The 27,238-nt window shown below is 48.7% G+C and overlaps 2 protein-coding genes and 1 long non-coding RNA gene across 3 annotated transcripts in view; all 3 read right to left on the bottom strand.

Annotated features, from left to right (window-relative positions):
• The window catches only part of LRMDA (leucine rich melanocyte differentiation associated), a 1,116,486-nt gene extending 1,100,831 nt beyond the window's left edge, over window positions 1–15,655 (bottom strand). Inside the window, exons 1-2 of the long non-coding RNA XR_014828236.1 lie at window positions 15,650–15,655; window positions 14,892–14,969 (exon numbers count right to left, since the gene is read on the bottom strand). This is a non-coding gene — a long non-coding RNA (leucine rich melanocyte differentiation associated). The remainder of the gene's footprint in view (window positions 1–14,891; window positions 14,970–15,649) is intronic.
• LOC146396891 (uncharacterized) lies at window positions 112–20,279 on the bottom strand. Its single transcript, XM_084997399.1, has 5 exons — window positions 19,460–20,279; window positions 15,687–15,855; window positions 14,892–14,969; window positions 12,897–13,012; window positions 112–2,845 (listed from the first exon to the last, which is right to left on the bottom strand). The coding sequence occupies exons 1-2, from the start codon at window positions 20,181–20,183 to the stop codon at window positions 15,830–15,832; spliced, it is 750 nt and encodes a 249-aa protein (XP_084853525.1). The 5' UTR covers window positions 20,184–20,279; the 3' UTR covers window positions 112–2,845; window positions 12,897–13,012; window positions 14,892–14,969; window positions 15,687–15,829.
• Window positions 20,280–20,309: 30 nt separating this feature from the next.
• Window positions 20,310–26,521, bottom strand: LOC106506044 (uncharacterized). Its single transcript, XM_084997491.1, has 4 exons — window positions 26,339–26,521; window positions 25,712–25,851; window positions 25,043–25,105; window positions 20,310–22,035 (listed from the first exon to the last, which is right to left on the bottom strand). Exons 1-4 carry the CDS (start codon window positions 26,519–26,521, stop codon window positions 21,879–21,881), a joined length of 543 nt encoding a protein of 180 aa, XP_084853617.1. The 3' UTR covers window positions 20,310–21,878.
• Between the last annotated feature and the right edge of the window lie 717 nt (window positions 26,522–27,238).

The raw sequence follows: 27,238 nt of genomic DNA, 5'->3' as shown, positions 1-27,238 counted from the left end.
TACTGTGGCTGTGGTGTAGGCCAGTGGCTACAGCTCCGATTAAACCCCTAGCCTGGGAACCTCCATATGCTGCAGAGTGGCCCTAGAAAAGGCAAAAGACAAAAATAAATAAATAAAGTAGGATTTAATGTCTGAAATGTAAGTTGATGACAATAGGGAGCTATTGAAGGTTCTTGAGCAGAGTAATAATTTGCTGAATGTACTGGGAGAGGGGCCCTCCAGAAATGGACTAGATTTGCCTCTCCTTACTCCCCTTAACTTTGGGAAGTTAGATCTTAGAACAGAGGAACAAGGAGAAGGAGTAGGAGCAGGAGGGAGAGAGGAAAAAGGAAGAGAAAAAGAATCTGTCTCTCTGGACCAAGGAAGTAGTGGGGGGGGGGCATTCTTCTACCTCCTCAACTTCCTGAGCAGAAAGCAAAATTAAATAGAAATAGCAAAAGGTAGGGTTCTTCGGGTATCACAGACCTCCCTTTGGGAGGGGAGAAAGCAAATGCTGAGATGCAGCTGGTCCAGAAGTGGGCAGATGATTCTTTGGGAACATGAGGAGTTTCAAGAGTGAATATAGGAGACAAGTCTGGCTGGGGCTTCTCCCTGAACACAGCTCTCTGCCCCTGCCCCAGAGCACCAAGGGAAGGGAAGGTCATGCTGTCACCCAGGTTCTTCCTCAGTTCCCTCTCACTCCACGGCCCCCTGCCTTGCCCCCATTTTATACCCTAGCCCCTCTGCCCCAGCTGCCAAGGACCAGGCACTGTTCTAGGCACTAAGCACAGGGCTACACATGACAGAAACACACCCTTCAGGAGGGGTTCATGCACAGACATGAAGTAATGTAATTGTGATCCTATTTTCTGACACTAAAACTGAGCCATGTAGCCCATTGTGGACAGTATACTCATGAGGCCCACAGAACAGAAAATTCAAACTTGGGCTGAGTTCTGGAGCTCTAATGTGTATGCGGAGAGCGAGAAGGCTCAACACATACAGCTGGACACTTCCTTATCGCCCTTGATGAAGAGGGCAATATTTTATTCCTATTGTCATCTTTGTTATTATTATTATTCTTTGGCAGACGAGACCTTTTCCCCTAGAGTCCTTCCTCCATCACATTCCTGGGGACAAAAAGGAAGATCCTGTTTATTTCCAATCAAGGGAGTTGATTCTGGGGTCGGCCAGAACCAGGGAAACAGGAACTGATTCCTTAAATCTTCCAACCCCCGTGCATCAGCAGCTGAAGGAAGGACAGGCCAGTTAAAGTTTTATGAGCTTTCCCACTTATCCTCAGCCGAAATTCCAGTCAGCCTGGCCTCATTTCTTTCAGGCCCAGCCCCTGGGCAGGTTCAGATGGTTGCTGTCATTAATCATGCCCTGGCCCCTAGTTCAGACTCACCACATTCAGATTGCAATTAAAAAAAAAAAAAAACTGGATGTCTGCATACAAAATGCTCTTTGTTGCTGAAGCAGCCTCCTTTCAGCCTAAAAGAAGAAGCTCAGAAAGTGTAGGAGAGAGGAAAGTTTTCCAGTGCCTTCTCTGGAGTATGTGTGCACATGTGAGGGGACTGAGGATGCTCTATAATCCAAAACACCTCCCTGCTCTTCACATCCAAATGATTAAATTCTTAAAATGTATGTGAAATGAAATCATAATGCCTGGCATGAGTATTCATTGCCCAGATGTTAGCTGGTGGTTCTTATTTATTAGGATAATAATTATTATTACTATGATTAATATTCTCAGGGCCTCAGATTTCCCTTCTCTTCAGATCTTAAAGGGCTCTGTTGTTGTCTATTAAAATGCCAACATTAGCTAGGAGTAGGGAAGGGAGCACATTTGGGAAAGGTGAGGGGAAAGGGGGCTGCTTCTTCCATGATTTTTTTGCAATATGCAAATACTACTTTTGTAACTGAAATCAAGAAAGGAGGAGACTGGCATCAAAAAGGCAGGGGAAAACAGGAATTTACCAGTGAACCTTGCTAACTGCTGATTTCTTAGCATTAGTCTCACAAATCCTGAAAACAGCAATGAGAAAGCAATCTGATTCCCCATTTTGCCTGGAACATGCCAAATACTCCATGGCCTTAATCCGGCTCAGGAAGGGAGTCATCTCTGACTTGGGGAAAGGGCTCATAACTGGACTTTTGAGAGGGAAAGGGAACCTTTCTACTGTCCAGTGGGAAAGAAGGAAGCAGTGTCTAAGCCCCAGTTACCCTTCCAGCTCCCAGCTTGGCTTGGGGAGTTTCTGCCACTTGGAGGTTGAAGAACCTCCCCAGACCTCCATTCAAATATATGGAACTCGGCCAGTGGGCTTCGGATTCGGTACGTGGTGCCCTAGCATCTTTATGTCCCTCAAGTACCATCAGGTAATTTGGATTTGTGGTCACCCAGACTCACTGCTTTAGAAATCATTCACTCCAGCTACTGATGAGGAAACTCAAGTCTAGAAAGTGGAAGGGAATGGCCCAAGGTCACGACACAAATAATCAGCTGACCCCAGGCCTGAACTGTGATCTTCCGAACAAATCAAAACAGGACTCCTCCTCTGTCCCATAAGAACAGGATGAAGAGACAGCAGGGGTGCTGGAAAGATGCCATTTTACATCTAATCGCTTCTTGTCACGTTGTAACCATTTTCCTCATACGGAGCCCCACGCTGATGTATCAGAAATAACATTTTCAAAGTTATATCTGCAAGGAAATGGCTATTAATGTTCTTCCTCTCCTTTTAGAGCGCTGAGGAATACATATTAATTTTCTCTCTACTTATATTGCCTATTTGCAAATTGTATTCACTACCCCGTGCTCCAATTTGTCCTGCCCCTGAAGAGATTATGATGAATAAAGGTGTTCCTGGAAAGAAAAGAAAAGAAAAAAAAATTGTCACTGAGATGTATTTTTATAATTATTTACAGGGATTATTTCAGAATGTACAAGGGGCAATAATAACAATGTGCACACGAGGGTCCTGGCATGATTTACCAATATTAACTCAGTCTCTTCCTGCTTCTTTGAAAGAAGTCCCAGTTCTTTTCGCGGCTCTGAGCCAAGGGCAAAACAGGTGTCAGCTGCACCTGGCACCACCAATGCCCAAGGCTGGGGGTCGGCCTTGTAGTGGACAGTGCCCTGGCTTAGGAGTCTTGGGTTCAAGACCTAGCTCTGCTACTGACCACCTGGGTGCCCCTGGAGAAACTCTCACTCCTAACAGCCTCGGTTTCCTTAAATGTAAACTCATGGATCTAAGGAGCTAGATCCATTTTACTAAAATAAAAATACAAGTAAGTATGTACAGCTCCCCAAAATAAAAGGAAGGAATGTACCCATTAGTAAACATTTCTTCAACACCTTCTGTGTCTCAGGTACTTGGCGGCGGGTGGGGGGACAGTAAGGACCAAGATATATGGTCCTTACTCCTGTGAGGTTTACATTCTTGTGGGAAGAGCCATGAAACAAGTAGATAAATAATACAAGCTCAAGGAGTTCCCGTCGTGGCGCAGTGGTTATCGAATCCGACTAGGAACCATGAGGTTGCGGGTTCAGTCCCTGCCCTTGCTCAGTGGGTTAACGATATGGCATTGCTGTGAGCTGTGGTGTAGGTTGCAGACGCAGCTCGGATCCATTGTTGCTGTGGCTCTGGCGTAGGCCGATGGCTACAGCTCCGATTCGACCCCTAGCCTGGGAACCTCCATATGCTGCGGGAGTGGCCCAAAGAAATAGCAAAAAAAAAAAAAAAAGACAAAAAAATAAAATAAAATAAAAATTCCTAAAAAAATAAATAAATAACACAAGTTCAAATATGTGTAATACGACACTGTGGGTGGGAATGTAAATTGGTACAACCACTGTGGAAAACGGTATGGACATACACCAGAAAACTAAATATAGAACTACAATATGACCCAGTAATCCCACTCCTGGGCATATATCCAGGCAAAACTTTCATTCAAAAAGATATATGGGAGTTCCCGTCGTGGCGCAGTGGTTAATGAATCCGACTAGGAACCATGAGGTTGCGGGTTCGGTCTCTGCCCTTGCTCAGTGGGTTAACGATCCGGCATTGCCGTGAGCTGTGGTGAAGGTCGCAGATGCGGCTCGGATCCTGCGTTGCTGTGGCTCTGGCGTAGGCCGGTGGCTACAGTTCTGATTCGACCCCTAGCCTGGGAACCTCCATATGCCGTGGGAGCAGCCCCAAAGAAATAGCAAAAAGACAAAAAAAAAAAAAAAAAAAAAAAAGATATATGCACCCCTATGTTCATTGCAGCACTGTTCACCATAGCCAAGACATATAAACAACCTAAATGTCCATTAGCAGAGGAATGGATTAAGAATATGTGGTACATATATGTGATGGAATACTACTCAGCCATAAAAAAAGAACAAAATAATGCCATTTGCAGCAACATGGGTGAACTCATACTATGACATAAGTTAGAAGGAGAAAGATAAATACTATGTGTTACCACTTTTACGTGGAATCTAAATATGGCACAGATATACCTATCTACAAAACAGACTCACAGACACAGAGCACAGACTTGTGGTTACCAAGGAGGAGGGGGAGTGAGTGTGATGTATTGGGAGTTTGGATTAAGAAGATGCAAACTACTACATTTAGAATGGATAAGCAATGAGGTCCTGCTGTACAGCACAGAAAACCATATCCAATCTCTTGGGATATAACATGATAGAATATAGGAAAAGGAATGTATGTATATGTATGACTAGGCCACTTTGCTGCAGAGCAGAAATTGGCACAACATTGTAAATCAACTATGCTTTAATTTTTTTTAAGAATGTGAAATACATGATGTTAGATAGCACTGACGAGTGCTATGAAGACAAAAGTGGACAATGTGTGGAGTTCCCGTTGTGATTCAGCAGGTTAAGAACCGACTGGTATCCATGAGGATGCTGGTTCAATCCCTGGATTGAACAATAGGTTAAGGATCTAGTGTTGCCACAAGCTGTGGTGTAGGTTGCAGATGCAGCTTACATCACACATTGCTATGGCTATGGCGAAGGCTGGCAGCTACAGCTCAGACTCGACCCCTAGCCTGGGAATTTCCATTGCCATGGGTGTGGCCTAAAAGAATAAAAAAAACAGACACTGCGAGAGAGAGTGGGGGCAGGGGTGCTAATTTAGATACAATAACCAAGGTTTCTGCTAGTCCTTCAGAGCCTTTCTCCTGTGAAATCCTGAATGTGCAAAGCACCGGATGGACCTCAGCCCCACTCACAGTGCTTTTGTGATGCACAAACTGCACAGCTTCAAGCAGCTGTGGAATGTTCTGGGGCAGTTTCTCTAAGGGGAGCAACATTTAAGCTGAAGTCTGGATAATACAATGGAGCCAGCCATAAGAAGACTTGGGAGAAGGGTTTTCCAGGCAGAGGGAACAGCAAATGCAAAAGCTTTGAAATGTCTCTTAGTCTTGTGTTGTCATGTTGTCACATTGCTTGTGCTTGAGTGGTGAACTTGAACTCAAGTGCTTCCAAGGGCAGAGTGTCATCCCAGCCAGAAAGATACATGTCCCAGGACAGCTGCACCAAGCTTTTGATGGCTCCTCAGCTCCAAAGTACAGGTGGGCTGAGGCCTCGAGATGCTGCAGCTGGAAGCAGAGGCATTCACAGGCACAGAGAAGTTCTACAGCCCAAAAATGCATGTGCTATTTTCTCAGAGGAGAAAACACAGAAGGATCATGAACCTTGATACATGACCACCCTGTCACAGACTCACACATAAAAGCACACACAAAAGCCCACAAACATACATGTAAGTACATATGTGTAGATGTAAGAGACACATGCCAACGCTAGATTCATGGGTTCCATCTCAGGGCTATGATATAAGCCCCGAACCCCAATCTGAGGCACACCCTAGTCACCCATCCACTATAATGGCTACTACTGGCCAGGAGAAAACGCAGACATTGTAGATTACCGTTACTTAGAATCCAAAAACAGTTTATGGTGAGCTACTGGAAATTCATTCATTCAATTCATTTATTCAAAAATACTTACTGAGGAGTTCCCATTGTGGCTCAGCGGTGACAAACCCAACTAGTTTCCATGAGGACACAGGTTCGATCCCTGGCCCTGCTCAGTGGGTTAAGGATCCGGCATTGCCATGAGCTGTGATGTAGGTCGCAGACACAGCTCAGACCCCACGTTGCTGTGGCTGTGGAGTAGGCTGGCAGATACAGCTCTGATTCAACACCCAGCCCAGGAACTTCCATATGCTTCAGGTGCGGCCCTAAAAAGACAAAAAAAAAAAAAAAAAAAAAAAAAGTACTGAGTGCTGGCTGTATGCTGGACAGTAGTCTAGCAACAGCAGTAAAGCAAACAGTGTTTCTACCCTTGTAGAGCTTACTTTCAGCAGTGGGGGAAGATAATAAATAACTAAGGACAAAGTATGTCAGGTAGTGATAAGTACCATGGAGAACAATACAGCAGAGAAGGGGGATAAAAAGTGCCAGGGGTAGAAAGGGGGATCAGAAGGACCCACTAAGAAACTGATATTAAGGCCAAGACCTGAGGGAAGTAAGAGAGAGCCAGGGGGACACCTCGGAGAAAATGTTCAGGAAGCCAGAATAGCAAGTGCAAAGGCCCTGAGGCAGGAGGTTGCCTGGCAGGTTTGGGAAACAACAAGGATGTCAGAGTGGCTGGAGTGGAGTGAACAAGAGGGAGAGTAATAGTAAACGAAATCACGCAGCAGGGTAGGGTATAGGGCAGTGGCAGGGGTGTGCAGATCATCTATCGCCTGACAGACTGAAGTCAGGGCTTAGGCTTGCACTCTAAGCGAGATGAGGAGGCTTGAGAGAGGACCCACATTTTGTCAGAATTGTTCTGGCTGCAGTGTCGAGAACAGATCAGGGGCCAGGAAAGGCAGAAGCAGGAAGATCAGACAGCCAGCTACGGCAGGAATCCTGGAGAGAGTGAACAGAACCTGGATGTATCTTGAAGACGGCATCAGCAGAATTTCCCACTGGATTTGACATGAAGAGTTTGAGACACACAGGAGTCAATGGTAACTCCAGGACTGTGGCTTGAGCAACTAAGGATGGATCTGTCATGCTGAAATGGATGAGCACATTTCAGGAGGGGGGGAATCTGGGGAGCACTTCTGGACCTGAGAAGTTGGAGGTGACTTACAGACATATACATGGCAATGTCAAGGAGCAAGGTGGACACATGAAAGCAAAGGAAACAGATCTGTACCAGAGTTAGAAATTTTAGAGTCCCCAGCTTTTAGATGGCATTTAAAGCCACAAGAGAGGATGAAACAAGAGCTCTAGTTTGGGCCCTAGGGCACCAACAGAGGTCAAGGAGAAAGGACGGTCCTTGGAGAGACTGAGACTGAGCAGCTGGAGAGGTAAGGAAGAACCAGAAGCAAGTCAGGCCATAGAAGCCAAGAGAAAAAAGTGACCAAAGAGGTGGGGTTCCAATACCATGACCATTTCAGCCAAGGATCATCGAGGGATGCTGAAAGCACTGGGTGAAGGGGGGATTCACATGGTTTCCAGTATCCTCCCACAGCCTGCCTGTAAATTACAAAGGAAAAACATCCCTTTACAGTGAAGAAACTGGGTGGTTACAACCGACCCAGGAGCTCAAACCATCATCTCCAAGGGTGAGACAACCTGACAACACAGGCCTCTGATGTGACACAATAGGACATACACACCACCCAGAATGTTTGGCCAGAAGCTACTCATGAGGAAACAGACAAATCCAAAAAGTGGGACATTCTTCAAGACAATGATTCTAACTTGGAGGGTATTATGCTTAGTGAAATAAGTCAGAGAAAGACAAGAAAGAACTGTATGTTATCGCTTATCTGTAGAATCTAAAAGGTAAAACAAACTAGTGACTATAACAAAAAAGAAACAGACTCACAGATATAGAGAATAGAGTAGTGATTACCGCTGGGGAGAGGCAAGGGGGGAGGGGCAAGATGGGTGAAGAGGATTAAAAGATATAAACTACTATGTATAAAACAAATTAGCTATGAGGATATATTGTTCTGCACAGGGAATATAGCCAATATTTTATAACAACTGTAAATGGAGTATAATCTTTGAATTTATGAATCACCATGTTATAATCTTGTAAATCAACTATACGTATTTTTTTTAAAGTAAAAAAAAAAAAAACGATGGGAGTAGACTGTCTAAAATGTCATATTGTGGGGGAACAAAGGAAGCAGGGAGGAATGTTCTAGATTAAAATGGACGAAAGAGCATTGCAATGCATGATCCTTTATTAGCTACTGGATCTGGGGGGGAAAAGTAAAAAAAAAAAAAAAAAACATGTTAGGGGCAGGGGGGAATGCTTAAGTTGGAACAATTCGATGACATTACTGATAATATTAAATTAACATGACCTTTCTCTGGTGTGCTAATTGTATTGCAGCTTCATAAGAGAATGTTCTTTTCCTTAGGAGATGCAAGTTGAAGACATTTAGATAAGTATCAAGATGCCTACAGCTTGCCAATGGTTCAGAAAAAAAAAAAAGTGTGTGTGTGAGCGTGTGTTTGTGTCAGTGTGTGTGAGAGAGAGATACATGTTACCTGGTAACATGTCAAGAGCTGAAGAGTCTAGATGAAGGAAATTAGGGGTGCATTATCCTGTTCTTTAAATTTTTTTCATGTTAAAAATTTTTATAAACAAAATATTGGAATAAAAGACAAGAATGATTATCTTATCCAGGGCTTAAGGTCAAATAAATTGAGGACAGAGATTTCACCACTGGATTTGATAACAGGGAGGTCACTGCTGACCTTGCAGATGGGGAGCGAGCAAAAGAGGCAGGCAAAGGCCAGATCATGAAGAGCCACAGAGGTTGTGAGCACATGGGAGTGATGGGATCACAGTTGTGTTGAGCGCATTCAGTCTCACAGCCGTGGGGAAGATGGATTGGAGAGGGTGGGGACATACGGACAGGAGAATGTCCTCACGGGCTCTGACAGGGCATCCCTAACCTCACAAAGGGTGGTGAGAGCCTGAAGGGGGAGACTGCAGAGAGACTGCAGTGTGACTGCCCAGACTTGACGTCTGTTTGGGAGTCAAGGATGAGGGAGCCAAGATGGAGCCATTCACCACAACACCTGACCCAGACAGCGCAGAGCCTTTTGTGCTGATGCGTTGAAAGTCTACGTGCGTTGTGCCCTCCTCTGAGGGAAGGGGACCATGGGACACCCTAGGACCAAGAGCCACAAGTGACAACAATGGAAATGCAGTGCATCTGAGGACGTGCTGAACCATTTCCTCACTGCACTCTGGGTTTTTTTATTTTTATTTTTATTTTTTGCTTTTTAGGGCCACACCTGCGGCATGTGGAGGTTCCCAGGCTAGGGGTCAAATCAGAGCTGCAGCTGCCGGCCTACACCCCCACCACAGCAGTGCCAGATCTAAGCCGCCTCTGTGACCTACACCACAGCTCACAGCAACACCGGATCCTTAACCCACTGAGCGAGGCCAGGGATTGAACCTGCGTCCTCATGGATGCTAGTCAGATTCATTTCCGCTGAGCCAAGATGAGAACTTCCCCCCAAGTGCACTGTGTATCTGTCATCTGAGCCAAGCTCAGTGTGCTAGGGGCCATGACTGTATGTGCCACAGTGACCTGGCAATGCCTTTGTTCATAAAGTCTCCTCTTCGTGGGGATCCCTCTCCCCTCACCCCTTCCCAGTGCTGCTCACCTTGTTGATCAGCTTCCTCCAACACCCCAGCCCTTAGTGATGGATCCAGGCCTGAAACCACATGGTAAAGCCTCTAACACATGCCTGACATTAAGACCTGCTATTTGGTATTGTCACGTACGTTTATTTCTTTCCCGACCTCCCCAACTGGGTGGTCAGTTCCTTGAATGTAGGGAACTCAGTTTATATCTCAAAATATTCCTAGTCTTGCCTGGAACAAGAATCCATAAACTGGGATGGATAGGAGGCAGGGGGAGGAGGAAGATGAAGGCCCTCTCTTAACATCCCCCCAAAGGCTCGCCTTGAGGAGTCCCAGACGCGGGGGCCACTCCCACGGGTGGGGATGAAGTTACTTAGCAGCCACCGCAGCCAGCACCCGTGACTTCTGAGTTAGAACCCCTGGCTGGAAGCTTCCCTGAAACAGCCCACGGTGCTCTCTCCCGAAGCTGTTTGCAGTAAGTGACTCACCCAATTAAGAGCATCTACATAACAAAGCCTCACCGGGCTGCAGAGGTCACGAAGACTGTGAAGTGTGTCTTTAGTGTGTGCGCAGAGAAGGTTCACTAATTACCAGTCATTTCCACCCCTCAAGAGCCTGTCAGCCTTTGAGATGCAGGGGATAAAAGAATCCCCAAATTCCCACCCCACACCAATCACTTTTCCCTCCCCTGCATTTCAAACCGGTGACAAATACGTGCCAGGGACGGGCCTCTGCCCACCTGGCAGGAGGTGGAGAGGGAAAAGGTTGCCTCAGATTGAGAGCATCTTTTAGAAAAAGGAAACTGGGAGGGGCAAGGGAGCAAAGAGAGTTTTGAAGGCCACTGACTCGTATTGTTTTACTCTATTTATAAAGGTGGTTGCAGTAAAAACTATAGGTAAGGAAGAAGAAAGCTAAAATCCATCACACTTCCACCTCCTAAGATGACCGGTAGTTGGTCACATAAAGACCCTTACAGCCTGCTTTCTAGGTGACATGTGCTAACTGTGGGCATGTGCATGTCCCTGCTCTTTCGTAACCAGCTTTTTTCATTTAATGAAATATCACAAACATCTCACCCCTGGGCACATGGAAGGAGGCTGGCAAGGATCTTGACCTGGGCATGAGATGTATTTGGGCATGAGAGCATAGGAGGGAGGCATTGCCAGAATTGCTAAAAGCTGAAGGAGGCCATTGTGAAGCAGGAAAGGACCCTGACCTAAGGAACTCAAGTGACTTCTTTCCTGTGAACCTCAGTTTCCTCACCTGTAAGATGGGGATAACCATGCCTGCCTTATAGGATTGTTGTGAGGATCAGGAGAAATTGTGGGCTATACAAACACTGGACATTTTATTCCTCATTTCAATAAGCAATCATTTGTGCCTTTTTTTTTTTTTAACTTAGCCCTCACCTAGTCTGTGTTGGGAATATAAAGAAGGCATCTGGTTCAGTCCTAGAGGTGCTTAAAATCTAATTGGGAAGTTGAACATACACACACAAAATTAAACAAAGTTATGAATAGTTCATACAAGATATCAACTAGTAGATAATTAAGTACCAGCTAAGTGGCACAGACAACCCTCCAGGGCTTCAGAAGTAAGACAGAGCACAAAGGGATAATCACAATAACTACCTCGGGCACTTCCATGTGCCAGGCACACGCACTGTCTCATTTAATTCCCCTACCGATCTATGAGGTATGTACTATTATTATATCTATTTTTTACAGGAGGAAACTGAAACCTCAGAGAGATGAACACCCTTGTCCCAGGTCACTCACTTAGGAAATGAGACAGGGTGGGGCCAAGCCATTGGAGCCCACCCCATGCTGAAGCACTAGGATCTACTCTGATGGAGGTGGGGGAGGGGAAGCTAAGCCCTGAGCTGGATGGTTCAAGTGGGAGCATCAGCCCTCCTTCACTATTGGTGGGAATGTAAATTGGTACAACCACTGTGGAAAACAGTACGGGGGTTCCTCAGAAAACTAAGTGTAGAACTGCCATATGATCTAGCAATCCCACTCTGGGCATATATCTAGGAAAAACTTTCATTCAAAAAGATATATGCACCGCTATGTTCACTGCAGCACTATTCACCATAGCCAAGACATAGAAACAACCTAAATGTCCATTAGCAGAGAAATGGATTAAGAAGACATGGTACATACACACAATGGAATACTACTCAGCCACACAAAGAACAAAATAATGCCATCTGCAGCAACATGGATGGAATTAGAGATTCTCATACTAAGTGAAGAAAGCCAGAAAGAGAAAGACAAATACCATATGATGGAGTTCCCGTCGTGGCTCAATGGTTAATGAATCCAACTAGGAACCATGAGGTTGCAGGTTCGATCCCTGACCTCGCTCAGTGGGTTAAGGATCCGGCGTTGCCATGAGCTGTGGTGTAGGTTGCAGACGTGGCTCGGATCCCACGTTGCTGTGGCTCTGGTGTCGGTCAGTGGCTACAGTTCCGATTGGACCCCTAGCCTGAGAACCTCCATATGCCCCTGGTGCAGCCCTAGAAAAGGCAAAAAGACCAAAAAAAAAAAAAATACCACATGATATCATTTATATATGGGGTCTAAAATATGGCACAGATGATCTTATTTACAAAACATAAACAGATCATGGACATGGAGACCAGAATTGCATTTGCCAGTAGGGGAGAGGGGAGAGGGTAGGATGGACTGGGAGTCTGGGGTTGGCAGATGCAAACTACTATATTTAGAATGGATAAGCAATGAGGTCCTATGGTACAGCACAGGGGATTATGTCCAACATCTTGGGTTAGAAACAATGATAGGACTGAGGAGGGGGTTCTGGTGTTAGAGAGAAGAGTCCAGTGTGGCTGGATGGTTAGTCTGCAGGGATTGTGCAAAGTAAGCTTTTCTGGTAAGAAGACTGAAGGAGAGAAGCAAAGGCATAAGAAACTTTTTTTTTTTTTTTTTTTTTTTTTTTGCTAGAAAGCAGATCACCCATGAGGGTTTGAGGTAACTGGGGATCCAATCAAATCAGTGTTTGGGAAGTGAGGTTGGGAGGAGACGCCTTAAGAGGTTTTAGATGAAGGTGAGAAGGACTGAATCTGGGACAGATGTACCTGGAGGGAAGTGGACCACCATCCTCCCTAGAAAGCACTTGTCCCTCTACTTGTCATCTCTGACATTTGGAGCTAATCCACATTTGATTCCCATAACTTCTTCCCTCATTCTGGCATGTTTACTACCTTCTTTCACACTTTGGTTCTGCAGGAATCAGTTCCTTCATTCATTCCATAAGTGCTTGTGAAGCTCCCACGCCAAAGGGAGAATTGATCTGCAAAACCCGGAGGGGCTAATTGCCCTAAAAAGAGAAAGAGGCGGAGGATGATGCTGATGACCTGGCAGAGCTGAGCCTCACCAGCCTCACCAGCCTCCCCAAAACCCTGCCTCTCAGGCTGGTGGGGTCCAGGATCCCCCTATTAGCCAGCTCTTCAGGCCACTGCTGCCATTCTCAACCCCATTCATTCTCATCCCTGCAGAAGAGGCTGGTCCTCCCTCCTGTGAATGGCAAAAAGGCTCCCTTTTCTTCTGAAGAAGCAAGGCAGGGAAATTGAAGACATGGAAGGATTTTAGGCTCTTCAAGTAAAACTTGGAGAATGTGGCAGAAGAAATGTGATAGAGTTTCCAGGAGGTCAGAAGGCTCAGCAGCAAAGGTGGGGCCTGAGAAAGAAAAATCTTTGAAAATGTACTCATGTAACCAATATTTACTGAATACTATTGATGTACATGGTTGGTAAACTCTGCTGGAAACAACGGTAGGGTGACATCATGTGTGCACTTAATCCTTTTTTTGCACTTTTTTTTTTTTTTTTTTTTTTTTTTAGGGCCACACCAGAGGCATATGGAGGTTCCCAGGCTAGGGGTTGAATCAGAGCTGCAGCTGCCAGCCTACACCGCAGCAACAACAATGCCAGATCAGAGCTGCAACTACGACCTACAGCATAGCTCACAGCAATACTGGATCCTTAACCTACTGAACGAGGCCAGGGATCGAACCAGCATCCTCATGGATACTAGTCAGGTTTGCTACTGCTGAGCCGCAATGGGAACGCCTGTGCTGTTAATTAATGCTTTGGAAGAGGTGGGTGGAAGGGAAGAAGTGGAAATAGAGATAGGAAAAAAAAAGAGAAAAGAAGAAGAAACACTGAGCATGAAGCATCTTGGTCAAAGTCAGAGGTTGAGCAGTGCAGGGCAGGGTGGAGGGAAAACCTTCTGCCTCTTCCCTGATTCTATCCTGCACTCACGCACGAGACCCCCAGCCACTTCAGGCCACCACCTGCCCAGAAAATGTAGCCCAGAGGTGTTCCCATGCCACTGATTGCATTTCACAAACATTTTTTGAGCCCTCTGAAGAGCCAAGTATTTATGTTCTTGAACTCTGCTGAGAAGAATGAGAGTTGATTGTCACCTAAGGTGGTCGATTTGATGCCTTAGGAACTTTAATCAGACATATTGAGTGCCAGTGAGGTCTGTGGAGAGAAAAGACTAAAAGTAAAGCAGAGAAACTCTGTATATTCTCAAACCAAATGGGGATAGTAATTCTTTACTCACTGGGCTTTGGGACGAGGTGAATAAGGTAATCTTGTGAGGCTACCTAAAATCAGCTGATCATTATGATTTCTCAGTCAGTTCTGGCATGACTGACTCACGACTCAATTCACCAGTTTTTCTATTGAAACCGTTGCCTGGCTGGGTGGGAGATAGTCAGTCAGGCTGCTTGGTGCTGGGGTTGCCACCAGTATTATGCATCCTAGGAGCCCATGGGCACAACCAAGAAGTAATTATCTTCAGATCTGTTTAGAAGCACCCAAAGAGCCAGGCTAGGACAGACCCATGGATTTTCTTGGTTGTGAGTGATAGAAACTGGCTCTGGCTAATTTAAGCCGGAAAAATAATCTATCGGAAGACATCAGGAAGCTCAGAAAATTTGTAAGCAGACTGCAGACCCAGACTTGGGACGTGGACAGGAACCAAGAGCAGCTGGGAAATGGACAATGTAGTTGGCCACAATACTGCAGCAGTCTGCTGAGGCCACCGCCTGCATGGCTGCTATTATCACACTGGACACGGCAGCAGCTGTCCTCGCTGCCTACCCTACAGAAGGAGGGTTAATGCCATTGCACTGGGCTCAGTGCGTGCTGCTGAGAAAGGTTGCCAACCTCCCCTAATCTTCCACTCACCTCCTGAGGAACCGTATTTGTCAAGGACAGGAAGAAGGAGGATATGGCCCCTTCACCTTCTGTCGTTGGAAGTAGGGCCTGGAATAACAAGCAGAGAGCAGGTAACACTAAGGGTAAAGGGTATGACCACACTTAACTCCAAGTGCCTTTGGAACCCATGCCTCAAGAGCCTTTGAAGGCAAGTCCCTAATTGCCTTCTAAAACTGTTTTGGATCACTGGTGGTATTCCAAATATGGTGACACCAATGGAAATAAGACTTTCCAAAGAGAACAAGTAAAGGATATGTTTGGCTGCAAATGTAAAAACTCCCAATTTCATTGACTTAAACAAATAAGGATTTTATTTTATTTTATTTTATTTTTATTATTTTGTCTTTTTGTCTTTTCTGGGGCCACTCCCGTGGCATATGGAGGTTCCCAGGCTAGGGATCTAATCGAAGCTGTAGCCGCCGGCCTATGCCACAGCCACAGCAATGCAGGATCTAAGCTGAATCTGCAACCTACACCACAGCTCACGGCAACACTGGATCCTTAACCCACTGAGCAAGGCCAGGGATCAAACCTGCAACCTCATGGTTCCTAGTCAGATTAGTTAACCACTGCGCCACGACAGGAACTCCTATTTTATTTTATTTTAGGCCACCCTGCAGCATATGGAGTTCCTGAGCCAGGAATCAAATCTGAGCTGCAGTTGCAACTATGCCACAGCTATGGCAATGCCAGATCTTTAACCCACTCTGCCGGGCTGAGGGTCAAACCTGCATCCCAGTGCTCCCAAAACACTGCCCAACTCACTGTGCCACAGTGGGAACTCTGGGATTTTATTTTTCTTATATAACAAAACTTTTGAAGGTAGATGATTGCTGGTAATGACTCAGTGTCCCAGAGATGTCAGGATTAGGTCTCTCTCCTATATTCTCTTGGACTTTTCTTCATTATCACAAGATGGCTGCTATGGCTCCGGCTGGATATCACATCCAAGTCCATGGAAGGAATAAGGGAGAAGGAAAGACAATAAAAGGGTCAAAACCTGTGCATCATCTCTTTGGATCAGGGAAACAAGAATATTTCCCAATGCTCCCCGCTTCTGCTTTGCCACCCACTTCTAATTATGCTTCATTTGCCCAGACTGGGTCACTTTGCCATTCCTAGCTACAAAGATGATTAGAAAAAATGAAAACAGGATTGTCATGATTGGCCTCAACCAATTGTGAACCACTGCCTGGACCAGGCGCACTGCTACAATGTTAAGGTGAGGAAGAAGAAAGGAGGTGGATATTGGATAACTTATCTAAATTCTGGTATCAGGTTTGGACATTGCAGGACTGGAAGTTGGGTACACAAGCATGGGGGACAAGGGCTTTCCAGGGAGATGTGACAGAGGAGCAGGAAAACGCAGAGTACAGAGGCAGAACATTAGACTTGGCTGAGGCGGAAGCAGCTGCACTTTTGGTAATCTAGCCTATTAAAAATAAAATCACTAATTGCAATGATATGGACACAAAGATTTTTATTAGTGAAAATATCCTGATAATGACCCATATGACTAGCAACAAAGGCATGGTTAAGTGGATATATCCACTCTATGGAATACGGTGGTCCCCAAATGATAATGGTTCAACTTATGATTTTTTGACTTTACAGTGGTGTGAAAGTGATAGCCATACAGTAGAAACCATACTTCGAACTTTGAATCGTGATCTTTTCCCGGGTTAAAGATAGGCAGTGTGACAGTCTCCCGATTCTGGGCAGTGGCAGCCAGCCGCTGCTCCCAGTCAGCCACATGATCACAAGCGGAAACAATTCATACATTACAACCATTCTGTACCTATACAACCTTTCTGTTTTTTTTCGCATGCAGTAGAGTATTCAATAAATTACATGAGATATTCAATACTTTGTATTAAAAACAGACCTTGTATTAGACGATTTCACCCACCTGTAGACTTAAGTTAGTGTTCTGAGCACGTTTAAGGTGAGCTAGGCTAAGCTATGATGTTCAATAGATTAGGTGCATTAAATGCATTTAAAAATTTTTTTAAATAGATTTAGGTTTATTTGCTAAACTTATATGGCTCTCAGTCTGTCCATATTCCTTTTTTGTGTGTATTTTTGGCCAGGCCACAGCATGGCATGTGCAAGTTTCCGGGCCAGGGATTGAACCCATGCCACTACTGTGACAACACAGGGTCCTTAATCCTCTGTGCCTCAAGAGAACTCCCCAAATGCATTTTTGTACCCCCCTCCCCCTGACATACGGAGTTCCCGGGCCAAAGATTCAAGCCATAGTTGCAAACCTATGCTGCAGCTGCAGCAACACCGGATCCTTTAACCCACTGCACCGGGTGGGATCAATTGCGCTGCAGAGACACCATTGATTCCCTTGCCCCATAGTGGGAACTCCCCTAAGTGCATTTTTAACTTATGATACTTTCACACTTAAGATGGGTTTATCAGATAACCTCATCCTAAGTTAAAGATCTGTACTATGCAGCTTAAAAAATGAATAAATTAGCTGTCTATAGACTAATTTTTTTAATTGGGAAAGAATGAGCAAGTTACAGTGAACTCTAATATAATTGTTTTATATAAACAAGCAATAGCATAATAGCCCATATAAGTGTAACTTATGATGAATATGGTGAACATGGAGAAAGGGTCAAAAGTTACACCCAAGACTGTTAACCCTGGGAATCTCAGGAGATGGGGTGGGAAGTGGAGGAGAGATGGGTGAGGTCATGTTTTTCTTTATATATCTTTGAGTGCTTTGCTGGTTAAAGTGAATGGCTTCTATAAGTTTGGAATACAACTTAATCAGAACGTTTAAAAAGTTCTTTAGAATTAAATTACCAAGAGTCAAATGTTACTTGTGGACAATGGGGATCCGCTGAAGATCTGGGAGCAAGGGAATGATGTGCTCAAGAAAACTAACCTGGCAGGAGGATGTATAATACATTAGAGGCAAGAGAGACTGAGGATGTGCAGAATAATTAGAAAGTTCTTGTGGTAGCAGCTCACTCAGAAGCTAATAAAGCTACTGAACTATGGTAGTAATAATACAAGAAGTGAGAAAAAGAAAGGGGGCCCAGGCTAGAGCCTTGGGATATAAATGCCTGAATGGAGGGAGGAATGGACATGGGCGGGGGAGGAATGGACATGGGTGGGGGTCCCTCCATTAAACTGTGTTGACTTACACACCTTGCACTTTGAAAATTGGAATAAATGGCTAGAAAACCACAGATAATTTTCTTCTCCAACCTCCTTGAGTGTTGATGTATTTGATATTTACAATATAAAGACTCAAAACAATCATTATTTTCCATGAGGTTTATGTCACCTCTCTTATTGAGAAAATACCTTGGGTTGTGAGAAAACGAAAATACTTACTGGTAACCCCAAAAGTGCAGTGAACCCCCAAAGTTATCATTCTTTTAGCACAGTTGATGGTACACATAAATGCATTCCTTGAGGGAAAAGCTCCAGTCCCTGCCCCCTCAAAGTTACCATCCTCTGACGAGGACAGACTCTCTACAGGAAATCCCTAGTGTGGTAAGTGCTCTGAGAGAGGGTTACAGGGTACCAGGTGGGAGGGTACAGGGAAGTGGTGTGTGAGCTTAGGTCTGAAGGCAGAGGAGCAATAAGTCAGGAGAAGGAAAGGACAAAAGGTCATTCCAGATAGAAGGAAAAGCACCAGCAAGGTCCTGAGGAGGGAAGTAGCATGGAACATTTGAGTGACCAAAAGGGAGCCAGGACAAGGGGCAGTAGGGGGCAGACAAAGGCAGAAAGGTACCGGCCCTGGTCTCGATTTGATCCTAAGAACAGTGAGAACCCAGAGGCAAAAGCAGAGGGAAAATATGATCTGATACGATTTAAAAAAAAAAAAATTACTGCGGCTTCCAAAGGGCAAGAGGGCTAAAAGGAAACAAGCTGGGATGCTCAACGACTCAGTTTCCCATCAGGCTGGGAGGTGCTCAGCTGAGTTGAGCCCATTCCATTTATTTACACCTTTTTTCTCTGTGCAGGTTCCCCTCCTGCTCTGCAAGGCCTCAGCTGCAAGTGCAAGTCATTAACAGGCCAAGGGACATTTCCCACAACAAGGTAAGTAAAAGCCCAGCAAGACTGCCCCAGAGTGATGGCTTGGAATGCTGGGGATCTGAAGAAAAGAAGAGAAGAGGATATGGATGATATAGGAGTGAGGCAAAGCCAATTGCTCCCCTTCATGCCTCGATTTCTTTATAAATGACACTTACCTCAGAGAGCTGTTGGTTTTAGTACCTGACACAAAGTGAACTTTCAAACAGTGTTGGCTTTTGGTTTTGACCTTCCTGAAAGACAGGTGGGACCCTATGGACACGATATGTACTCCCTGCTGTCCAAGGGAGACTAGTCCCGTCTCAGAGAATGTTTGAGAACCCCGGGACAGGCAAGTCTCAGGACCACCAAAAGACCAAACTTTGACAAGATACTACCTGCGAGTCGGCCAAGGTATGTGTATGTGCTTGTGTTCCTGTTACTTAAAAGTCCTTAGACACAACCCTAGGTGGGGAAAAAAGGAGATGCCCACTGACCTCCTAGGAGACCTGAGACCCGGGCTATGGCCAAGGTCCCCCGCCGGGCAGAAGCTCCCACGACCCGACCGGCGGGGGTGGAGCCTGGCGAGCGAGGGGTGGGCCGGCGCCGCGGAGGGGCGGGACCAGCGCCGCAGCCCGGGGCCCCGCCCCCAGCGGAAGTGCCGCCGGGCCGCCCCTCCCTCCAGAGGCAGGTTCCCCCGGCCTTTTCCCCGTCAGGCTGTACCCCTAGCATTTCGGCTCCTACAGCGTGTTGGGCCAGGACCCCCACACCAGTCCGAAGAGGAAGCCCCGGGTCTGCGAATCTGGCTGTCTCGGGTGGTGCTCTCAGTCCCTCCCACTCCCCCGCCCTCCTTTCCATTCCAGCGTTACCGGCGCGACCGCAGGCGCCGCGGGGGACCGCACAGGTAAAGACTCGGCTAGCAAGGGCGCAGGTGTGGGTGCCTCCCAGGCTGGACCCGCAGGGAAGAGGCTGACGGCACGTGCCCGGCTTTTTTTCAAAGCGATTGTTTTGGCAGTGGGGCTCGGGAAGGGCTGACGCAGACCCAGGAGCGCGGCACTGCACCGGAGAGGCAGAGGGGGCGGGACTGAAGCCCCCAGAGCTTGGGGGCCGATCGTTCGTGTTCCCGCGTCTTGCGCAGGCTCTGATGTGCCTGAGAGGTGGCGAGCCGGTTGGGTGGGGGCAGGTCGGGGCCGCGGCATCGGACGATTTTCCCCCACCCATCTCTCCTAGGTGACTGGGGTCTGACAGCCGCCCTTCCCGAACACGCAGTCTCTGGTTGGCAGAATGAAAATCAATAAAACCGATGCAATGGCAACGAACACGAAACACGTTGGATTGTTATTATTATTTGCGTTTGTTAAATTCTTTTTATTATTTTTATTATTTTACTTCCTTCTTGGAAAAGGTGGCTCGGATCAGAGCCTCAGAGAGGGACGCAAAATGCTCCCTGGTCTCCCGGCAGGGGGCGGGAGCCTGTCCTCGACCCCAAGCCAGTCAAACTTCCCTGAGCGGTTGTGAGGGGTCCGGCGGCGGCAGGGGAGCCCCCTGTGCGCTGGGCTTCTAAATATGGCTCTCCTCCGCGCCTCATTGTCCGCACTTTAGGGCGGTGGTCCCCCGCCTTGCATTCGCATTTCCCCGGTTCACCACCCCCAAAGCCCTGGGGGCCGCGCCTCCTCTCCTCCCCCGAGCTCTCCCCGGCGCTTTAAATAATGATATTTGCATGCAGGGAGCGATTCATAAATATGTCAGGACCGGTGAAATATAGGCAACATTTCAAACTTTCTATTTAAAAAACATGAATTATGGCCGCGGAAAATGTGTTCCCATTTAAAGGCGATACGAAGTATTTGGTGTCTCGTCCCCGGGCCCATCCATCACGCAGACAATAAAGAGAGTTTTTCGCCCTGACACCCGCGATTTATGGGCGCCCTTCTCTGCCCTCATCACTCACCCGCCGCGGTCGGCCAGGCGACAGGCCCCGTGGAGAGACCCGCGGCCGCCCCCCCCACTCTGCCCCGCGCGCGTATTTTGCGCCCTCGCGAGCCCCCCAGGACCACCGCTCTAGCCGGGAAGCTCTTGCTCTGGGGAGTTGGGAGGTCGGCAGTGATGGTCTGAGCAGCCAAGTGGGAATCGGAACCACATTCATCCTGTCACCTTTGCGGAAGCCTGTCTCAGGGCTGGGCTGAGCCGGCGGACGAGCGGCCTTGCGGGCCACCTCTTCGTCCAGGCCTCGCCCGCACACTAACCGCACCGGGAAGTCTGCAGTGCAGGCAATGGGAGGTTATTCACATGTGGTTTCGAGGTGAGGGGAGAGCACAGGGCAGGGGGATCTCCAAGGAGCTCTTTCCGCCCCAGGGAAGCGAGTGGGTCCCAAGCTTTCCCGAGCCCGGGTGAGCGGAAGCTTCTGAGCAAAGCTCTTTCTGCAACTTTTACAAAGCCTCCTCCTCGATGGTGCAATCTCCACAACACATCCTGAGCGTCGGTGGCACCTTGGAAACTATTTTTACGGGCAGGGGCTGAGGAGTTGGCAAGAAATAAGGAAGGGAAGATGCCTTCCCTCTCATTTTGCCTCGGACCAAACTCGGCCACGCGGTACCCTCTTCGCCCACCACCCCACTTCGCGTGCGCGCGCTCGCGCGCGCGCGCACACACACACACACACACACACACACAGAGCTAAAGCGTGATGTGCTCCCAAAGCTACCACATCTCTGCTGCAAACTTGCGTCGGAGAAAGTTCAAGCTTCATCTGCCGTGGAATTTGCTTTCAGTTTTCGCCCCGGGCGGACTCGGCCCCGATGGGTTTCCGAAGCACCCGCAGAGGCGGGGTGCTGCCAGGCACTGCGAGGCAGCGAGAGGCTGCTCGGCCTGAAGGTGCTGATAGTCCAGCCCCCGTCGGAGGCCAGACCTGCCACCTTATGAGCACTGAGCACGAGGAGCCACCCCGCGTCCCGTGCTAGTCCAAACCATCTCCATACACGGGAACCAGGAGCCGTTTCCTGCTGGATGTCTGCGAGCTGGATTTATTCGGATACAGGCAGCACAACCCACAGCCAGAGAAATTCCGTCGATTCTAAAAATGACAAGGTTGAATTTATTGGATTAAGATTCATGCGTAAATGCAGGGAGATGAAATTATACAAACAGCTCCAAATCCAATGTGAACGGAAGATCGCTTCCGGCTTCAAGGGAATGTAACATAACATCTGAATATTTAGATCTGTAGAAGGGTATAAAATATTATTAAATTCTTGGTGTGCACATATAGTTAAGTTGGAAAAATTCTATAGCAAATGTCTTTTTACAGCTCTTGCTTGGGTGTAATCTGGGATCGAGATAGCACTTATGTCCAAATAACCACCCAGAGAATATATCCTATAGCCAGAGCGAGTGCCGCATCATTGAGGTGTGCGGTTTGTGTACCTCCTTAAATATCAGCGCCGTGCCAGAAGTGAAATAAATACATTTTAAAAAGTCAGGCATTCGGATAACTGAGCCATTGCACGGATACAATATTTCTGGGTGTGGTAATAAATATTTCTACTAGGTCGGGCTGTGGAAAGTGCACTCGAATGGGGGGCTTTCAGGAACTCAGCGTGGGGGCCACAAGTTCAGCAGCTCCAAGCTTGGAGCCTGCTGAGTTGGGCTCTATTCGATATCCGCTGCCTCAGACCCTATCGTGACTACTGGGAGAGGCTCCGCGGGAGGCTAACACTACAGTGCCTTGGGGTTCTCCCAGATTCATGCTGTGGGAGGGAGCCTTTGCAAGGCGCTCAACCTGGCATTTTTAGGGTACCAGGGCCTGAGGGTCCCTTCCCCCTCAGACACTTCAATCACCCCTCAATCCTGGCTCAGTGAGGGTTGGGCAGTGCCCATTTGGGCCTATCCATTTGGAGCCAGAGCACAGAAAAGGGTGGGTTGCACTTGGTTCCGAGGCACCCAAAAGCATGAAGCCCGAAGCCACCGAAAAGAAGGCCACAATTTCACACTCGTGAGGAATCCAGGCCCCACCCAGCCCTCAAAATGCCAGTTGAGGCTATAGATGCAGTTATCTGGGCATATTTACTTATGAAATGTTAGGCAACCTCTCACACTCAGTGTGGAGGCCCACATGCCCCGTGGGTCCCCTCTGCATATTTGCAAAGCGCAGGCAACGCCACCAGCAAGGTCAGCAACCGTTTTGCAGCTGTGAAATTCCAAGACCAAATACTAATTCCAGAATAGGGCACTTGAGACCATCCACCCACCTCACTGCCCTGGTCTCTTTTTCTCTCATCCCTCCAAATGCTTCCAACCCTTAAACAGTAGTAGAGCTTCTGAGAGCCCCTGTTTGGGGAAAAAATCAGGAGGACTTTATCCTGAGTTTCTGGAAACTGCACACACTCCTGAGGTAGCCCAGAATAGTAACCCGGGCCCTGAGAATGTCCTGCCTCAGAATGTGGGTGCCCGGAAGTGTTATATGCTGTGTACTGAGAGGAGGAACAGAGAATAGGAACCATTCCCTGGCAAGTAAGAAAAGTACAAATGAAGGGGGAGGGGAACAAGAAGAAAAAGGGTTGGAGCCACGAAAGTAGCAGAAGAGTAAACAAAAAAAAAAAAAGAGAGAAGGTTGGGGGCAAAAAAAAAAAAAAAAAACAGAGGAGGGGAACGGAGAAGAGTGCAGGCCTTGGCGAGGACCAGAGACCAGATCGGGCCAGGCCGTGGGTACGGCAAGATGGGTACCTCCCCGGCCCCAGAAGAGGCGAGGGACGCCTGGGACCATCCCCCAGCAGCCCAGCGAATCTGGGCCCGGCTCCCAGTCCGGAGGGGCGGGCCTGGGTCCAGCGGCCTCCGCGCGCCCTCCCTCTTCCCCCTCCCGGGAGACCGCGAGGCGGAGCTGGACACGGTTGGGGGTTGCCCCCAGGGGCGCGCCCCAGTCCGGGACTGTTTGGGCGCTCTGGGCCAGGCTTTCCAGCTCGCCGGGCCTGACCTGTCAGGCGGATTATCTTCGAGGGAGATTAATAGGGGAGGCGGGCTGCAATAATAATCGTTTTGTTTGATGTGACAACTCTGATAGGCGTTGATTTACTTACAAACTGATAGGCTTTTAATTGAGCGCCTCCGCCGAGCCCGAGATGAAAGGGAAGCGGCGGTGAAAGGCGGCCCGCCTGCCCTCCGGCCTCAATACTGATTAGCCATCTCGACAGTGAATAGTTCAAGGCATTTTCAAACTTTTTTCCTCAGCTCTCTCCCCTTCCTTCTCTTCCCACCCCCCTCCTCAAATATCTGCCAAGCCCACTTCTTTTTTAGAGAAAACAAATCATTTCCATTGTGTGCAAATAAAATCCGCAGGACGTCCAGGCCATCGCCGCTGGGGGTTGGAGGCATTAGGCCTAGCGCGGAGTAATTAATAACTCCCCCACTCCCACCCCAGGCCGGCGCGGCCTTCGGGGATTTGGCCTCTCCCTCGAGGTGTGCAGGCTCAAGTGCCGACGACTAGAGAAAACCCGGGGCGCGCAGGCCCCCAGGCGCCCCCATGCGCTCGCACCTTCGGAGTTGGGTTTTGCGGAGAGCAAACGCACGCGGATCAAGACCCGCGCGCGCGCCGCAACGCGCAGGCCAGCGAATGTGCGCAACCACACCGCGGCACGCTCATTCCCCGGGGGCGCGAGGGCCACTTTCTGGTTGCCCCCAGCCGACGGGGGTAAAAGAAAGCCACTGGAATTCCAGGAGAAAAAAAGGACTGAGTCTGGAGGCTGAGGAGGCTGGAAGAGACGCCCGCGGTCACCTCCATCTCCGGCTGCCGCCCCCAGTATTCAGTGCTTGAGCCTCGCCGCGGCGACCCGGGGCCCACAGCTGGGCTTGCGGAGCTGGGAGATCGACAGTTGATCTGGGCCGACAACTCGAAAGCCGCGCACCCAAAGACACGGACATACACTAACAGACCCTCAGGATACATTGGCCTCACAGGGTCTGCCCTGCGGAGACAGTTCAGAACTGTCCCGCTCTCAGAAAGGGCACCTAGGACTCACTCCCCCAAGATTATTCATATAACCTTCACCACCTCGCATGTGGCCTTGCCACGGTCTCAACGGACTCACCTTCCTCCGTTGTCGCACAGGCACACATTCCAGACCCCCTTGAAGGCAGGTGTGTTGTTACACCTAAACACAGGCACTCATAACTGACAGACTCCCCATATACACACCGCCTCATTCCCCTCTTCTCCAAATTATCTTTAGTCAAGTTACAATCTCATTAAGTTTACCAACCTAAAGGATCAAGGAATAAAACGCCTAAAAAGAATGCCTAGGAGAAAATTCTAAAACTCACCCCCAGAAAGTTCTCGGTATCACTGTTCAGTGGGAGACATAGACAGACAGAGAGGAGGGAGAGGGGAATGCGGTGATGAGAGAGGAGAGGGCGAGCACGCCGAGGGCAAGTCCCACACCCGACTTCCGCGCCCAAGGGGCTCAGCGGCGGGTGAGCGCCGGTGGAAACCGGCTCTCCAGGCCCAGCCCCCGCACCCCCCAGCGCGGATACAAACTGGCTCCCGGCTCCCCTGCGCTCCCTGCCCCACCATTTATCAAAAGGACTTGACAACAAAAGAAGAGCCGGGGCGGAAAAGTGGGGGAGGGTAGATTCAAAGTCTTCCAAGTCCTTCCGAGGAAGGGGATGTGTCCTCGCTCTCGACCCCTTCCAGTTTCTGCGAGTTTTTGGAGGTGACCCCCGAACTCGCTCCCAACGCTACCAAAGCCCTGACAACTCACACAGCGGCACAGGCATTCATGCACACTTCTGCACCCAGATCCAGGTACTCAGAGTCGCGCACAGCGCCTCCCCTCTTCCTTCCAAACAGCCCGAGTGACGGTGCAAATCGAGGGGAACGCGGCAGTCCCGCTCCGCTTCCCTGGAAGAGCCAGTGTTCCCACAGGCAGCCACTCCCTCCCTCTCTCGTTCCTTCTTTCTGCTTTCTCTGAGCAGGTCAGTCCCGGCTCGGCGTTCCAATAAATTCTAGCGGGCAGCGGGGAGTAACACCGGCTATCTAGCCTGCGGGGATGGCGCAAGGTGAAGGAAGGGTTGAGGAGGGGGCCTGAGTGAGCCTGAAATGTATCTCTCCCAAACACACACGGTCAGGCCTCTTCTTTGTAGCCTCCTAGCCCTAGCCACGATTGTGGAGACGTCAAAGAATTGAGGCTAGGGGTACCCCATCATTGACCTCCAGGACTCAAGGTTATATTGGTGGTGTGGCTCTTAGAAGTCTCCGAGTTTAGGGTCCCGGCACTACGCGGGGTGGGGTCCGCGGCAGGGCAGCCTAAAGACTGAACGCTACACGTCCAGGAGGGACTATCTTGACTGGGGGCTGGGGGTAGGGGTGGAAATCTCCCGTGTTAGACGTCGCCACCGCCCGTCTCGATACCCGGAGCGGCTCCTAACTCCGCGGCCCCAATGGACAGGAAACCCAGAGGTGGAAGGGTGTACCTATCTCCGATATCGAAAGGAACGAGGCGCACACCCCAGGCCAGAGCACCCCTCCCGGCGCCCTGGGCGCACCTGCGCACTTTACTCTCACTATTCATTTTCCCGACACTGAGCGTCTTTCTCCTCTTCCATTCTTTTTCTTAGAGCCCCCAGCTCTCATCCCAGGAGGCTGCTCCTCTTTCCCCCTCTTCCAATTCCCCCTCGGTCTCTTCCTCTCCGTCTCTCTCTCCCTCTTTTTCCCTTCAAGTCGCACCCGCCTTGTAATCAGCAACAAAAGCTGACATAAATCACCGGCGGATTGACAAGAGCTGACAAATAACTGATTGATTGCGGTCGAGGAACATTGACAATTGATGGAGGGGTGGAGATGCCCAAAGAACTGGTGGGGAGGGGGGAGAAGAAGAGAGGGTGGCAGGGGAGAGTAAGAATGGGGGGGGGGGGGCGCTGAGTGTGAAACAGAGGAAACATGTGACCCCCGCTCCTGCCCCAATCTGCGCATCCCCGGGCGTCACGTGGCCGGGAAGGGCGGGGAGCCTAGCACACCCAGCGGAGACGTGCCTCCACCGCCTCCTCTTCCCACCTGACTTCTGGTTTCTCCGCCGCCGAATCTCAAGAAATCAAAGCGGGCGGGCAGCCGGACCAACTCCAACGCCTGCTCCCCACCTTTCCTTACCCAGGCGGCCGCACCGCAATTGATTTCAGTTACTGAGGAGGAGGAGAGAATATTTACTGTGTGCGCCCCCTGTGCGTCCCTGGAGTTGACAGTCCGGCTGTGGTCCAGATTCCTGCCGGAGCTCCTTACGAACACCCTCAAT

Source organism: Sus scrofa, chromosome 14 (genome assembly GCF_054392235.1).
Source record: "Sus scrofa isolate SSC_HxYL_T2T_F1_AM1 chromosome 14, Sscrofa_HxYL_maternal_Yorkshire_Landrace_v2.0, whole genome shotgun sequence".
Lineage (NCBI taxonomy): Eukaryota > Metazoa > Chordata > Mammalia > Artiodactyla > Suidae > Sus > Sus scrofa.
Note: the sequence above shows the minus strand (reverse complement) of the source record. Positions and strands in the feature narration are given on the sequence as shown.